Source organism: Amphibalanus amphitrite, unplaced genomic scaffold, assembly GCF_019059575.1.
Source record: "Amphibalanus amphitrite isolate SeventyFive unplaced genomic scaffold, NRLGWU_Aamphi_draft 000124F_arrow, whole genome shotgun sequence".
NCBI lineage: Eukaryota > Metazoa > Arthropoda > Thecostraca > Balanomorpha > Balanidae > Amphibalanus > Amphibalanus amphitrite.
The window spans coordinates 416,765-431,669 of record NW_024881619.1 but is presented as its reverse complement, the minus strand read 5'-3'; the positions used below and the strand labels follow the sequence as shown (position 1 = coordinate 431,669).

General features: G+C 52.9%; 1 protein-coding gene across 2 annotated transcripts in view; it reads left to right on the top strand.

Annotated features, from left to right (window-relative positions):
* The window catches only part of LOC122381664 (nuclear hormone receptor E75-like), a 36,045-nt gene that overhangs the window by 4,800 nt on the left and 16,340 nt on the right, over nucleotides 1-14,905 (top strand). Inside the window, exon 1 of one of the 2 annotated variants that reach the window (XM_043366097.1) lies at nucleotides 10,497-10,663. The exons of the other annotated variant lie outside the window; for it this stretch is intronic. Coding sequence (XP_043222032.1) covers nucleotides 10,606-10,663 — 58 coding nt within the window. The 5' untranslated portion in view covers nucleotides 10,497-10,605. Of the gene's footprint in view, nucleotides 1-10,496; nucleotides 10,664-14,905 lie in introns of those variants that run through there. 2 annotated transcript variants of the gene reach the window in all.

Genomic DNA, 14,905 nt, shown 5'->3' with positions numbered 1-14,905 from the left:
TGCGGGGACCGACACTGGATCGACGAGGAGGGCGTAACGCGCTGCCTTTTTCGGCGGGCTGCGTGCCAGCAAATCTTTCGTTTCACAACCGGGCCGCGGGCCGCGGCGGGTGTGAGCTCCGGATGTGTGGACGCGCCAGAGCGACCCGTCCGACTATCTGTATCTGCTGGCGACCTATACGGTCATCTGACCGGTACGGGCGTTGGGGCTGTGCAAGCTCTGGGGAGCTTGTTGCCCTTGGGGGCAGACCGCGTGGGTGCTACTGTCGGGAGGCTGGGGGAGAATGACGGGGGCTTGCGAGCTCTTGGAAGATCATAGTTGACGGTGCGAGGGCAGGCTGCATGTGCGCTACTGTCCAGAGCTCTTGGGAGCATGACGGGTGGCCGCGCGAGCTCTTGGGAGATCATAGTTGGCGGTGCGAGCTCTTGGGAGCTTATAGCCCTTGGGGGCACACCGTTAGTGACTCTACTGTCGAGAGCTCTGGGGGCATGTCAGGTGGCTGTGCGAGCTTTTGGGTGCTCTTGCCCTGGGACATACCGTTTTGGGCGCTGATGTCGAGAGCTCCTGGGAGCCTGACGAAGGGAGCTGCGCGAGCTATTGGGTACTGCTGCCCTTGGTGCAGACCGCCAAGGCCACTGTTGTCGAGAGTTCTTGGGAGCCTGACCGGTGGCCGGGCGAGCTATTTGGAGCTTCTTGCCCTGGGGGCTAGCAGCTACGATAGTTTTCTGTCGCGACCTCCAGGAAGCATGACGGGTTACTGTGCGAGCTCTCGGGAGCTCATTGCCCTTGGGGGCAGACCGCTATGGGTGCTACTGTAGAGAGCTATTGGGAGCCTGAAGGATGGCTGCGCGAGCTCGCGAGAGCTTCTTGCCCTTGGGGGCAGACCGCTATGGGTGCCAATGTCTAGAGCTCGTTGGAGCCGGACGGGTGGCTGCGCAAACTCTTCAGAGCTATTGCTCTTGGGGGCAGACCGCATAGGCGCTACTGTGGGAAGCTTTAGGAGCACAAGCGCCTGCTCGAGCCGGCGGGAGCCTATTGTCCTTGGGAGCAGACGGATACGGGTGTTACTTCGCGAGCTCTTGGGAGCCGACGGATGGCCGTGCGAGCTCTTGGGAGCTTATTGCCCTCGGGGGAAGCCTCTATGGGGTTCGTGTCGAGAGCTCCTGGGAGCTTACAGTTGGCTGTGCGAGCTCTTAGGAGCCTCTTGCCGTTGGGGGCAGACCGCTAAGAGTGTTCACAGCGGGAGCTCTATTGAGCATGACGGGTAACCGTGCGAGCTCTCGGGAGCTTATTGCTCTAAGGTTGCTGACGAGAGCTTTTGGGAGCTTACATTTGGCTATGCGAGCTCCGAGCTCTTGAGAGCATCTTGCCCTGGGGGCAGACCGCTACGTATGTTTCATGCCACGAGCTCTAGGGAGCGCAAGAGAGCATCACGGATGGCTGCGATTTGCGAGAGCTCTTAGGAGCTTAAAGTTGGCTAAACAAGCTCTCGGGAGCTTCCTGCCTTTAAGGACAGGCCGCTTCGGGTGTTTTCCCCTGCGCGAGCTCTAGGGAACATGACGGGTGGCCGTGGCAGCTCTCGGGAGCTCTCCACTTGACTGCTTAATGCCCTCGGGGCAGACCGCTACGGGCGTTTCCTGGCGCAGCTCAAGGGAGTATGATAGGTGGCCGTGGGGGCTCAATTGGGAACTTGCAGTTGGCTGGTTAAGCTTTTGGGAGTTCCTTGCCCCGGGGGCAGACTGCTACGGGGGTTTTCCTGTCGCGAGCTCAAGGGAGCATGGCGAGTGGTTGTGAGCTCTTGGGAGCTTACAGTGGGCTGGACCAGCTCTCGGGTTCCTGCCCTTGGGGGCAGACCGCTCCGGATGGTTCCGGTCCCGATCTCTAGGGAACCCTACGAGTGGCTGTGGAAGCTCTTAGGAGCTTACAATTAGCTACGTGGCCTATTGCGTGGTCGCTCCGTTTGGCGGGGTTTGGCGGGTGGTTCCAGGAGCAGGAACTGCCACCAGTGGGCGATCGGCCTTTACTCAGCCAACAGAGTGTCTAGATCACGGAGGCGTCAGGCATGAGCCCAATGGCAACTTAGCGGCCCCCCGGCTAAGAGGCGTTGGGCGAGGGCAGACGGATGCCGGAGAGAGCGAGGGAGAGGGAGGGAGGGTGGGAGGGAGAGAGATAAGCGGAGCGGGCGGGCTGGGGCGGGAGGCACGAGGGGAGCGCGGGATATAGGACAGTCAGAGACGAGCCAGCGAAGGGGACGGACCATCGGTCATGGTCTCAACAATTTTTTTTGTTCTTCTTTGTTTTTTTTTCCTGTCGTGACCCCACTGTGGCGGGTGGTTCCAGGAGCAGGAACTGCCACCAGTGGGCGATCGGCCTTTACTCAGCCAACAGAGTGTCTAGATCACGGAGGAATTCAGCATTACGAACTTGTACACCGATGTCTGATACAAACATACATCAATAGCTGATGACGGATGTCTGAAAACCTACCTCAATAGTCGATATGATCAGTTGTCCTCATTCTCTACGACTTGTGTAAGCAACCGTCCCTGTCCGTTTACTATCGAACATCAATCTGTCTCCTGCCATCAGTCATCATCCTCAGCCAAGCGAAGCGTGCGTGCGTACAACTCGTCCTACTCACTATGTAGTGTAGTGTGTATTCAGCCCTCCCTCCCTCTCCCCCTCTCCTCCCAAGATGACGAACAGCTGGCTCGGCGCACGCGCCCATGCTCCCATCAATCACTACTCCTCCCGCCTCTCCTCCCCTCCCCAATCCACCGGTCGTACGCCACGGCTAATTAAATGGCCCACCGGCCGCCGGTTTTCCATTTCATTCTCCGCCCCCCCCCCGCCCCGCCCGCGGGCCTACCTCGCACCGCCCCGGCCTGCTTACTGAAGGTAACGCCGAGCGGGACAACGAACTAGCCTCTGCGCGGGCGCTCTGACCTACTTCCCGTCTCGGAGACCTTCCTCCACAAGGCCGTCGCCGTCGGTTCGCGCGCCGACGGCTGGCCGCCTGTTTGTGAAAGGCCGCCACTATGACGTCATAGTGCAACGACCGCTAGCCTCTGCGCGGGTGTCTGACCCAGTTGGCGGCCAGGGTCGATCTCTCGGCGACGGTGATGGCGACTCGACATGGTCGCAGACTGACGACTTTGGCCACCGTCGGCTGGCGAGAGGCGCGCGCCGCGCCCCCCGCCCCCGCCCCCGCCCCCGCCCCCGCCCCCGCCCCCGCCCCCGCCCCCGCCATGGCCAGGTGTCTGCTCGGTCCGCTCGTCGCGCGCGCGCGCTCTCTCTCTCTCCCGCCACGCGGCAGACGCGCGCCGGCGCGATATGGGACGACAGCGCGCCCGGGCCGGCCGGCTGGGCTGGAGGTTATGAAATTGGCACATGAGGCTGATTTATGTCATCATTTTGCAATGGTGGTGTGATTGTTCATGCAATGGAACTCAACTTTCTACTGGCAATGCTGATTGCTCACTGCTCAGCACTCAGCGTATTTATCCCAGCGGGTATAGTTGTTGGCTCTTTGCAAAAGCGAATATTTTGCTGATCGTTTTTTGTCTTTGGAACCATCCTCATGCCTCATGAATTAGATCTTCAGTTTTGTATTCAAAACACTTTTTTAGAAGAAGTAATGGAATAATTCAGCGAAAATGACAATAGGGAGACCGCAAAACTCATGAAAATCATGATTCCTGTTCTTTGCTTAGCGCGAAGACATTAAATTCCTTTGGATCATTAACTCCGGTCCAGTACTGAGTCCCGTCCATTGACGGGCCTGTTGTGCCCAGCCCGCGGGAGCTCGCAGAACGCCGCAGCCTGGAGCTGCTGACCCCGTTCTCCTCAGCCTGTCCTCGGACGGTACCGACCCCGTCCCAGTTACAGCCTGTGTACCGTGGCGGGGAGGAACGGATCGGCAGCTGGGGCGTTCCACGACAAATCGACAAATAAAAAATTAAATTTGCACCCTCATATTTTATTCTTCGTTGAAAACTGGTGTAAGGGGTTGTGATGGGCGGGGAAGCCAGCTGTGGCAAGGATTTTTTTCTTCGAACAACGGTTTCCGAGATATAGCCTCGGGCAATTCCTGGAGTTCGCGCTGCAGCCCTATGTTTGGCGGCCTATAACTCAGAAACTATTGTTTTTTTAAGATAAAACATTATATGGTTCAACTCACAATCAACCAACAAACATTTTGGCTATCTCGGATTTTCAATTTTTGAAATTTTTGATCACGTGACCTTTTGTCCTATTTTTCGAAGAGTGACCTGGATATTTTCCCCACTGAAAGTTGCAATTTTGTCTGATGACGATTAAAGCCTTATCGATTGTCATTCATATGCGATAATAAAAAAGTGGTTATCGTCCTGCGTTGACCTCAGGTCAGGTCATTTTTATGACCTGTCCATTATTACGAGCGGGAGCGACAGCGAGCTCTCGAGAATAAAGCAAGCTAGCGACAAGCGGTAAACGGTAAAGGGTACACACGGATAAGGTCTATAATTTTTACTGAGGTCATTTTCAGGTCAGGTCAAAGATGACGTCACAGGAGCTAAAAGGAAGTCAATATAGCGGCACTATACATATATAATATATATATGAAGTTTTCTCGAATAACTTTCAAGGTATCCCAGCTAGGAACAGACTATTAGCACCATCGTGATCCTCTCGTCGATCCGCATCGAAACATATGTATGTTGACCTCGAAAGGTCGAAAGGTCAAAAGTTGACCTTAGATCATGTGACCTAAGGTCAACTTTTGACCTTTCGACCTTTCGAGGTCAACATACATATGTTTCGATGCGGATCGACGAGAGGATCACGATGGTGCTATTAGTTTGTTCCTAGCTGGGATACTTTGAAAGTTATTCGAGAAAAACTTCATATATATGTATAGTGCCGCTATTTTGACTTCCTTTTAGCTCCTGTGACGTCATCTTTGACCTGACCTGAAAATGACCTCAGTAAAAATTATAGACCTTAGCCGTGTGTACCCTTTACCGTTTATCGCTTGTCGCTAGCTTGCTTTATTCTCGAGATCTCGCTGTCGCTCCCGCTCGTAATAATGGACAGGTCATAAAAATGACCTGACCTGAGGTCAACGCAGGGCGATAACCACTTTTTATTATCGCATATGAATGACAATTGATAAGGCTTTAATCGTCATCAGACAAAATTGCAACTTTCGGTGGGGAAAATATCCAGGTCACTCTTCGAAAAATAGGACAAAAGGTCACGTGATCAAAATTTTCAAAAATTGAAAATCCGAGATAGCCAAAATGCTTATTGATTGATTGTGAGTTTAACCATATGAAGTTTTTATCGTAAAGAAAACAAAAGTTTCTGAGTTATAGGCCGCCAATCATAGGGCTGCAGCGCGAACTCCAAGAATTGCCCGAGGCTATATCTCGGAAACCGTTGTTCGAAGAAAAAAATCCTTGCCACAGCTGGCTTCCCCGCCAATCACAACCCATTAGACCAATTTTAAGCAAAAAATAAAATATGAGGGTGCAGGGCACTTGTCGATTTGTCGTGGAACGCCCAAGCTGAGGGGTTCGCTCCCGATCTGAGCTGCTGAAGTTTCAGTGCGAAGTTTCTCGCTTTTTTGTTAGTTTTTTTTTTTGGCTCTATTCAATTTTGCAATACCGATTGAGAAGACAACTATGCAGTAAAAGAAGTCATATGTTGAAAAAAATGCCTCACTTACTCCAAACGTTTGTTATGGTTCGTTTTGTTTCTTGTGTTCCACTTCAATTCAATTACGAAATATTCCGACTAGCACTGGACTTCGATGTTGCGAAATGTTTGTGTACACGTATTTGTCCGGGTATTGTATTCATAGAGGTCGTCATATCTCTGAAATTTTTATTTGCCTGTTTGTTTAGAAACACAATTTTCCGTGTCAAGCCGTAATGGATCCTGCCGCATAAATAAAAACACAATTGAAAAGTATTTTGGCAAAAAAGATAGGCCATTTTCTGACACCGACAAAAGCAGTGTGCAGCTGGATCGTGTGGGCTTTATCTATTTTAAATGATAATAAATGCTCTCCTTCCACGTATACTCCAAGCATAAAAAGTGAAAGCCATGGAGCTGCCGGCCGGACTCCGCCGCGCACTGGAGGGTATACTGCACCGCGCGACACGGCGGCGCGGCGGCACAGCCTACCTCCCCAGGCAGCTGTCGTCCCACGGGAAGTCGTAGCGTATGAAACTACGGGCCCGGTGGGCGGTGCCCCGCCACTTCGAGTACGGAGCCTGTTCTGTTCGCTCTGGGTCATGCACTTTCACCACTGGAGCGGTGTATGGAATAACGAGAGCATTGCCCCTCATGTGAGGCGAAAGTCATGCACAACTGGCGCTTTAGTTGCAAGCGTCACGCTCCTTATGTCGCATGAGATGTGCGTCTTGGTTGCGCTAAATGTGGCGCAGTAGGTACGCCGATCCCAATGACCCAGTCGACAGATGACGCACGAGCTCAGCTTACAATTAGAGGAAATCAGGAACTAACTGGTGGCCAGTTTCATCATCGGGTTCAATAAACTGTGATTCATTACCCATTTGCCGAAACCAGGGAGGAAAATGCTAATAATAACGAGTCACAATGAGATTCCAAGTGCAACGACCTCATTACTGTTTTCCTTCCTGCGGAAAATTGCCTCTGATTTAATTTCTTTTCATTTGCGTGATTGACGCGTCGGCCTACTTAGCAATCTGATTTATTGCATCCAGATACCCATGGGTGGAGAACCTGCCCCGGCCACCCCGGCCGTGGCCGGGGTAACTTTCAGCCTACCCCGGCGCGGCCGGGGTAACTTTGTCCACTTTTGTAAATCCTAAAAGCTATCTCCATGCGAAAAACTGCCACCTATAAAAGTGGCTCTCATTATTCTTATCTACCTTGAAAGGTTTTTTTTTAAATTTACTTTATTTTCATTTTGGAGCTTCTATGCTCTCAATTTTTTTTTCATCGCGCAGCCCGACAAGTTTCATCTAACAAACCTAAATCATATTTAAGGGCCGTTATCGTAAGATGGCACTGCAATATCATCACAAGAGAGGACGAGGGTAATATCAGTGAGATAGAAGGACGAGCTGTTGGGGGCTGGGGCTCAAGGCTCCTCCAACTTAACCCGCGCCAGGGTGGTGGCCCTATCGTAACACGTTGAGTCGAGCGGTCGGCGTTTCACGCTCCTTCTAACTCGGCTACTGGGCTACGAGGCGAAAAGCGGAACGACGTTTGAAAGAGGGACAAACGTGATCAGAGAAATCTGGTCAAGTTTTAGGCAAGCTCAATCATAAAATCACCATAGATAATAAAAGCCAAATTTCTCTGATTTTAGCGTTCTCCAACGACTTTTCTCAAAGTTCATAACATAAGCCTGTCCCGTAGCTCAGTTGGTAGAGGCAACGGACTCCCGAGAGCCCGGGTTCGAGTCGCTCCGGCGCTCGATATTTGAGACTCCTGACGGTGATGGTCTGCGGTTGGTGGGAGCAGCCGCAGCCAGTTGAAGTCAGTTGAGTGGGACAGGCCGTGTCCGGCTTTGAAGGGCACGTTAAACTTTAGCATCTAAATTATCCCGTTACCCGGTATTGCGCGATCGGACGGTAGGGTTCGGGGTCTACCTACGCAACAAGCTCTGCTTAGCGTGGGCCCCCGGCTCTGTCAATCGATCCATTCAAAAATTCGACCTAAATCACTGCAAATAAAACATTGGATAACTCGTAACGGCAGACATCCATTGTTCCATGCCACAGAATAGGGGTTTGTTGATAACCGTTGACAAATATTAGTGCATCATCGTCTTTCTGACTTTCGGTCGCCGGCCGGGGTAACTTTTTCAAACATTCTCCACCCATGCAGATACCATATGGTTGGTCGGTATATTTGTGTTGATCGCGTTCTTTCAGCTGCTTGTGTTTTTATTCACCTTTTCAGCCTGTCAGCTGACATCAAGTCGGCCTGATCGTTGTGGACTTGTCCCAAATACGTCACGCACAAAAACCGCTGGGGCCGTGCAGTTGCGTTTCTGCGCCGTTTTTTACTGCTGCGGGGCCACACCGGAGCGCCGGCCGAGATCTCCTCTGGAGGCTGGGTCGTTGAACCCTTCAAAGAAGCGACACAGACGGCGACACGCGCGCAAAAACGGCCGTCGGCAAAAACAACAAAGCAGCACCGACCGGCGGCCGGCGGCACGCTATCGGCGTGCACGGTGACGGTTTTTGGCCGGTGTCACCGCGCCCCGGGTGCCGCTGTTATCTCAGGGGAATGTCAGGTGGTCAGGCTAGGTGAAGCTGTGATTGGCACGGCCCAGCTCCCTATACTATACAGTACACTACAGAGCTCCGAGCTCCTAAATTCAAATCTCTATAACCTTTCGATGTGTTGTGTTTGCAAGTTTGTGGAAATTTGATGCTTTTCGAGTCTGATTTGGATAGGAATTCAAATGGTCTCGAAACCCCCGGCCCAGTAACATACTCGTAGATATTCGGGCAGTTGACCGTAGAGGCAATACGTTTCTCTTATCAAATGTGCTACGAGCATTGGGTCCATTGGACTTGTTTGTGCAATGCAAAAGCGATGTACAGCTTGTCTGCTGGTTGTTTACGTATTGGAGCACGCTGGTCGTTGCTAAGTAAGCATTTTCTGTAGAGCTTTGTATGTTTGCACACTAAATGCACAATCCAGTGGTGTCAAGAAGAAATGCTACGTTGAACGTAAAAGATGATTGGTTTTCGGTTTTTCGTCGATTATGAAGTCTCGCTTTTCAGAAATCCGCCAGGCGCCAATATCGTCTTATATCCTTCGTAGATAGATGTGGATTCTAGATGAAGTGATGGGATCTACCTGACTCATGACTGGTTACCGTTGTTACCGAAGAGTCAGTGCTGGGGAAAGATTAAATCCAAAACGGCATAGAAGCTCTACACTACAGCTACTGGCGAGTACCTACCATTTAAACACCCAAACTTTGAACATTGCATTGTGCCATTGCATATACGCCACTGTAGGGGAGAGCGGGGAGAGTTGTATCATGTCCAAGTTGTATCAGGGCGAATTGTGCGAAACTTATCCAATTGATGGCGCTCGTGACACGACCAGCCGACGAGGTTTTCCGGGCGGCATCTTTCCCTGTTCTGACGTGTGGCTGGGTGGACGCGTCTCGAGGTGAGAGCCGATTTTATGTTTTTTTAATGTCATTCTAAAAAAATAAGTTGCAAGAAAATGTGTGTTTTGGACATTTAGATGTGCACGAATTTGAAAGAGCTCCGTAGCGGTGGTGAGGGTAGGTTCTAAGGCTGCGTGAGTGAAAATGGATTTCTCCAGCTGTCCGCTGTTTTTGAGCACGAGGATGTTTTTCCAAGATGGCGGCGAGGTACATGTTGTATCAGAGCCGGGTGGGGTATGTTGTAATATGTATGTATGTATAGGTATGTTGCTTTTGATCGCGAAAGCTAAGCCCTGGCTCGCGTTTGTAGGTAGCTAGTCAATACTCGTTCCATTTTGGCACAATGTGTTGGCTTCTTTGCTCTTAACGGGCCACTTTTGCGTCTAGTCTGTTGATGTTTCGTTCGTTTCGATGTTTCGTTCGGATTCCATTGACCTAAGTTTGGTCTAATAAAAGTGAAGCCTTTGAGCATATACATTGTATCAACCCCATTTAATGTTGTTGTTATGCTCAAAACCAGTAGCAAGCACACTCCCTGAAACGTGAAATACCTAGTGATACAAATTACCCCACCATGTGATACAACTCACCCAAGCCATGGGGCAAGTTGTATCAAAAACATTGTTCTATTCGGCAGACCGTAGAAGAAAAACTGGTAGAGGTAGCGGAAAAGTTACTTTGGACAAAAAAGCAGAAGAATCAAGGAAGGAGATAGTATGGAAATAATGAGTTTATCACGGATAGTTACGAGGTTATGGGTCTCGGAGTAAAAACTGATACAACCCACCCCACTCTCCCCTATATCGTTACTATACGGACCTCTATATAAAGATACAGAGATCTATGCATGATGTGATTATTTACATAGATGAAATCAACCAGCTCCGATTCCGACTGGGATCCAGGGTTAACTTATAATGATATAGTGAGCTCGCAAAATTTTCTCCACTTATCGGCATTCCTTGGCTTGCTTACGAGCTTCTTTGGAGCGAGTCTTTGGAATACGTTCATTATTGATCGGCACCATCCTTTTATTTTTGTTTACCCATTTCTGCCAGATAGAAATCTGCACATTTCTTCCTCCCTTTTCCTCGGCTCGTTATATGCCAACCTTCCCGGATGTTTGGTGCTGTCTGAAGAGGTGGTTCAATACTGCTCTCTATAGCGCCTTTTTGTCGATACGGCAGCCGTCCGGGACCGGCGTCACTCCTTCATTGATCGCCGGCGGAGGTCGTTGACCCCACCACTGCCCGGGGCGCTGTGACCACCGGCGGGGGGTGGGGGGCCGGGACGGGGGCGGGGCGACGGGCTGTGTGAACGGCGGCGGCGGGCGGCGGGGGCAGTCTGCTGCGCCCAGCCGCCGCGCAAGTCACGGCTGCGCTCCACTGTGATACCGCTCTAGTCGAGCCGGGCGAGAGCACCGCATCGCAGCCATGCTGCTGGACCTGGCCAAACACGACCTGACTGCCGCCAGCCCCGAGCTGGCTACAGGTATGTCCTGGGGACAGGTGAAATCGGACTCGCACCCGGGCCGGCGCTGTCGCGCGCGGCACCGGCCGAACCCATTTCGCCGTCCGGGGACCGCTTTCTAAGTGCCAGATTTCGGGAACGGGGTCGATCTCTTCTCCCCTTGAGACATGGCCCTCATGTACAGCTGGCAAACAGAAAGCGGTCGCAGCAGAGGGCTTGGGCCTACTCAATAACCGGTGCTCTCATCGAAGAGTTGTTTAGGTAATGTTATCCAGTTCTGTGTCATGTGGACTCTGCTCATGGTGTTTTCATTTCTTGTTCATTTGGGCCTTTTTATCCATGGCATCTTTGTGGAAAATCTCTTTCGTTCGGCTTGTGATCTAATCGTATTTTCCATCCCCAGCAAAATTTTCAGCTATTTATATTATTGCGTTAGACGTATCGACCGGATTGGTTTGGGCGAATCTGTCTTTCCGCAATTGCACTCTTAACAGGCTCTGCCGCTGAGCCATACAGAGCTCATGACTCGTGAAGCTTCCAGCTGATCGGTTCGGTCGCCGTCTTACGGGGACTTTCTCCAGCGGTCAGTGGCCTTTCCCTTTCGTTTGCTGCCACTGGCGTCAGGCCGAGGTGGTTTCCCTGGCCGCTGGCTCCGGGCCGCTGAACCCAGTTTCACTTTTCACCACGGCGCCTCGTAGCCTCGTAGGTGGTGGCTCGTGCCGGGAGAGTGCCGCTCCTGAGTGACGAGAGCCACTTTTACCGCAGCGTAAGAGCCCAAGGCCGTGGCACCGGTGTCTCGGCTGTCGGGCCGGCCATGGGCCGCTCACCGGGTCAAGCCGACTGCGGGAGGGCTTCAGGGACCGATCATGGGCGGGCTACCGGGTCAACAAATTGTGTTAGGGTTTCAGGGACTGGACCGTCTTTCATGGACCGTTCACCGGGTCCAACATACGGGCGGTGAGGGTTTAGGGGCCAGGGGCTGTTCCTCGGGTCAAAGCGACTGATCGTGATGGTCTGGGCACCGACCACAGGCCGTTTGACAGGTCATACCGACTGGGGAGTTTCAAGAACTGGCCTGGCTGTCCCTGTTGAGGGATAGAGTGCTGATATGATACGTAGAGTCGATGACCAACGTAGAGTTTGTTTTCGAGGAGCCGTCTCCGTTCCGGCACGTAGGGCATTTAAACGAGCCTTTGCAAATGCGCCTCCCGCACCTCCATCCACCATCCCACATGCCACCTGTCTCGGTATTCGTCATGACAGATTCCTCGCCGCATAGCTGTCATCCTGTCACCCCTGGCGCCGTCCCCCCGTCCTCCCACCGCCCGCGCCTGAATCCGCCTCTGCGCCCGGCCTAGTTTTCATGGTCAGGTGAATGAACTCTGTAGTTCGGACGGCGGCCGGCAGGCGGCGCGCAGGTCTGCTCCGCTGGCTGACGTCAGTGCCTTGAGTGGGTCGTCGGGAGCGCCCCCTCTCTGCCCCGCCCCCTGTCGGAGCTGCGCTCTGGCGTGCTGGCGGGTCGTGGCCCCAACAGGACGATGTCTGATAGGGCGGAACGTGGCGCAGCGGTTTCTCTACAGCCTGGCGCAGATTTGAAAGCGAGCGCTCCGCTTGCGAAATGGGTTCATGGACTTATTAATGGGCCGGTTAGTCTACTTAGCGTACGTGCTCTGTGCCCGGTGGTTCAGTGTGAAAGTCACCGGTGCCTAGAGAAAGCGGACCATGCTATTTAGGCACGAGGCTGTCTTCGATGTCATACATCTTGGTGCCATCGACGAGGGATTTCGGTATTTAGTGAAAGGCTCAGGTCCCACTTTTGCTTTTCGAAAGCTCAGAAGTCCCCTGACTGGTTGGGTTATGGGTGATATCTGTTACTTGCTCGCTCTAGTTGGCTGTTCTCATTTAAATGGCATATGAAATTTCACAGCATTCGTATTTCAGTTCTATTGTTGTTACGCCATGGATCCAGTACCTAACTGATATGTTGCCTAAGTTGGGACTTGATTGCTCATTTGCACCACCAGAACCCTTAGATCGACCGGGTCTTTCCAGTCACTGACCCTGTGGGCCTCTCATCCCCCTAGGTCTCTGACCCAATCTGACCCAAATGCCCCTCCCCAGAACCAGACCAGACCAGATCGGACCAGTCAGTCTGCGACATAGGCCGCGCGTGCGTCCATGTAAAAGTGAAAGTGTTTGTGGCGCTGCGCGACCTCTGAGGCCGTACGCCGGCCGTTGAACCGTTGGCCGACCCATCGGTGACCTCAATAGCTGCCTGACATGACGCCGCCGGGGGGGGGGGGAGCTCTGGACAGCTTCATGCGGTTACGAAGTCGCTCGCCTCGCCGCACTGCATGACCTGTCATGAGTGAAGAGCAGCAGGTTTTGGAGCGGGCTGAGGCAATGATTGCTGCATTGCATGGGCGGTTTATCCAGCCATGAAGTTTCACTTACACTCTGAGGCCCTATTATGGTGACAGAATAAGTGAAATCATTTTGATTTCTAGACAAGATGAATAGCTTGTTTTCCTATTGTAAGCCGCGTGATTGGACCATCGACGCTTGCTGCATTGTTATCAGTTCAAAATCTAGCTCCACGCGGACTCCGCGTAGGTATTATTTTTCTAGTGCAAGATTGTCGTTACTATTGCATCTTACTGATGCGTCTGTGGGAGCTCGGCTGGTACGGTTTCGTTCGTATGCCACTCACTGTCCGTCCTATTTGCCAATCTCCCGTCGTAATCTGCCATCTGGTGGCAGTCTAGCAAACCTCTACTCGGCTGCCCAGTCGTAAACAACAGTTGCGAAAACTGCCGATAGGTGGCGGGCAGGTTCAGGCCGGCTCCGGCCGACAGTTCGCGTGGGTTGGCAGCCTGATGTATTTCACCAGCGGAAAGCTACCAGCCACTGTTGGTGGTTCGACGAACTGGAGGCTCGAGCAGGATGAAAGCTTGGGTTTTCAGTATCGTGCGCGCTCCATCCCGCTGGGGTAATGGACCAATGAGAGACCAGTGAGTCCATTGATGGTCGTGGCTTAGTGCATAACTGATGGGCTATTTTATGGTAATGGGTACGTCCTCGCCTCAAACGCAAACAATGATTGATGAATTGGCTTATTCCTTGTGTTTGTTGAAAAGAACAACGGGAGAATTGGAGACCTGTTCCATGATACCGGCTCGGGCACAAAGACCTAGATTTCTGGCGCACAGGCAGCGTACCGAGGCAGAATCACTTTGTACCGAGGGAGCTCGTGCACCATGTGGACCCATTAAACCTCCGTGTATATATTATCTGTCACTGACCCCTCGGGTGCAGCAGCGTTCTCAAGACGCTCCGTGCCGCCGCACTGCTGTTCGCTCAATTAGCCCGTCGCTGCCCATCGGGCTCCGTGGCACGGACGTCCCCGCCGCCTTCACGGCTCACTGACCAGACGTCGGCGCCGCGCGCACCTTAGAGCCACCTGGCGGGTATTTCGGGCAGCGGTCGACGGCCGGTCGCCGGCGTGTACGCATGCGCTGAACGCGGTGAGCCCAGCTGCACGAGGAAGCGCCGCGACCGGTTGTTCAACTTTTGGTTTCTACCGCTCTTGGAGTGCCCTTCACGCGTTGCGCTGCGGCGCCGGCCGGTGGCGCCTAACGGTGCCCGGTCATGACCACAGCGCGTGCACGAGCGCCGCTTCTCACGGCGAGCTGCGACCGAGCCCAATCTGGACTGAACTGGAGGCGGGCGGCGCGCGCGCGTCGGCGCTTCCTTCCGGGAGGGATAACCTCAGCGGCGCGGCGGACGTCGCGGCACCCGGCCGGGCGGGGTAACTTTCGGCGGAGCCTTGACACTCGCGGTGCCACTGGTGGCGGTGAAATGGAGCTCTGATAGATGAAAGGAGTCATTTCGAGCTACTGCACTGCTGAAGTTAGATATTCCAGAGGTGGGTGTGAGCGCACGTTATGTAACAAATCCCCGAAGTCAGTTATGATAGCGGTCCAGTGGGTTATACAGGATAATACGAGCTCACTGCAGCCGAGAGAGCCTGTGGCACGCTGCGCTGCACGCTCAGCACTCAGTTAGCCATAAAGCGGGAAGCTGCCGCACCCAACCATAACAGTTATCCCCAGAGCGTGATCGAAGAGGCATTTATAGTCGCCATACATTGGTGGTGATTGGGTCTGTTGCAACTTAATCTTAAAACCCTCGGAAGAGTCCAATGGCTCTGTCCAATGTCTCCCATCCCCGTCCCTCCACAATACGCCGTCCTGTCATTTAAAT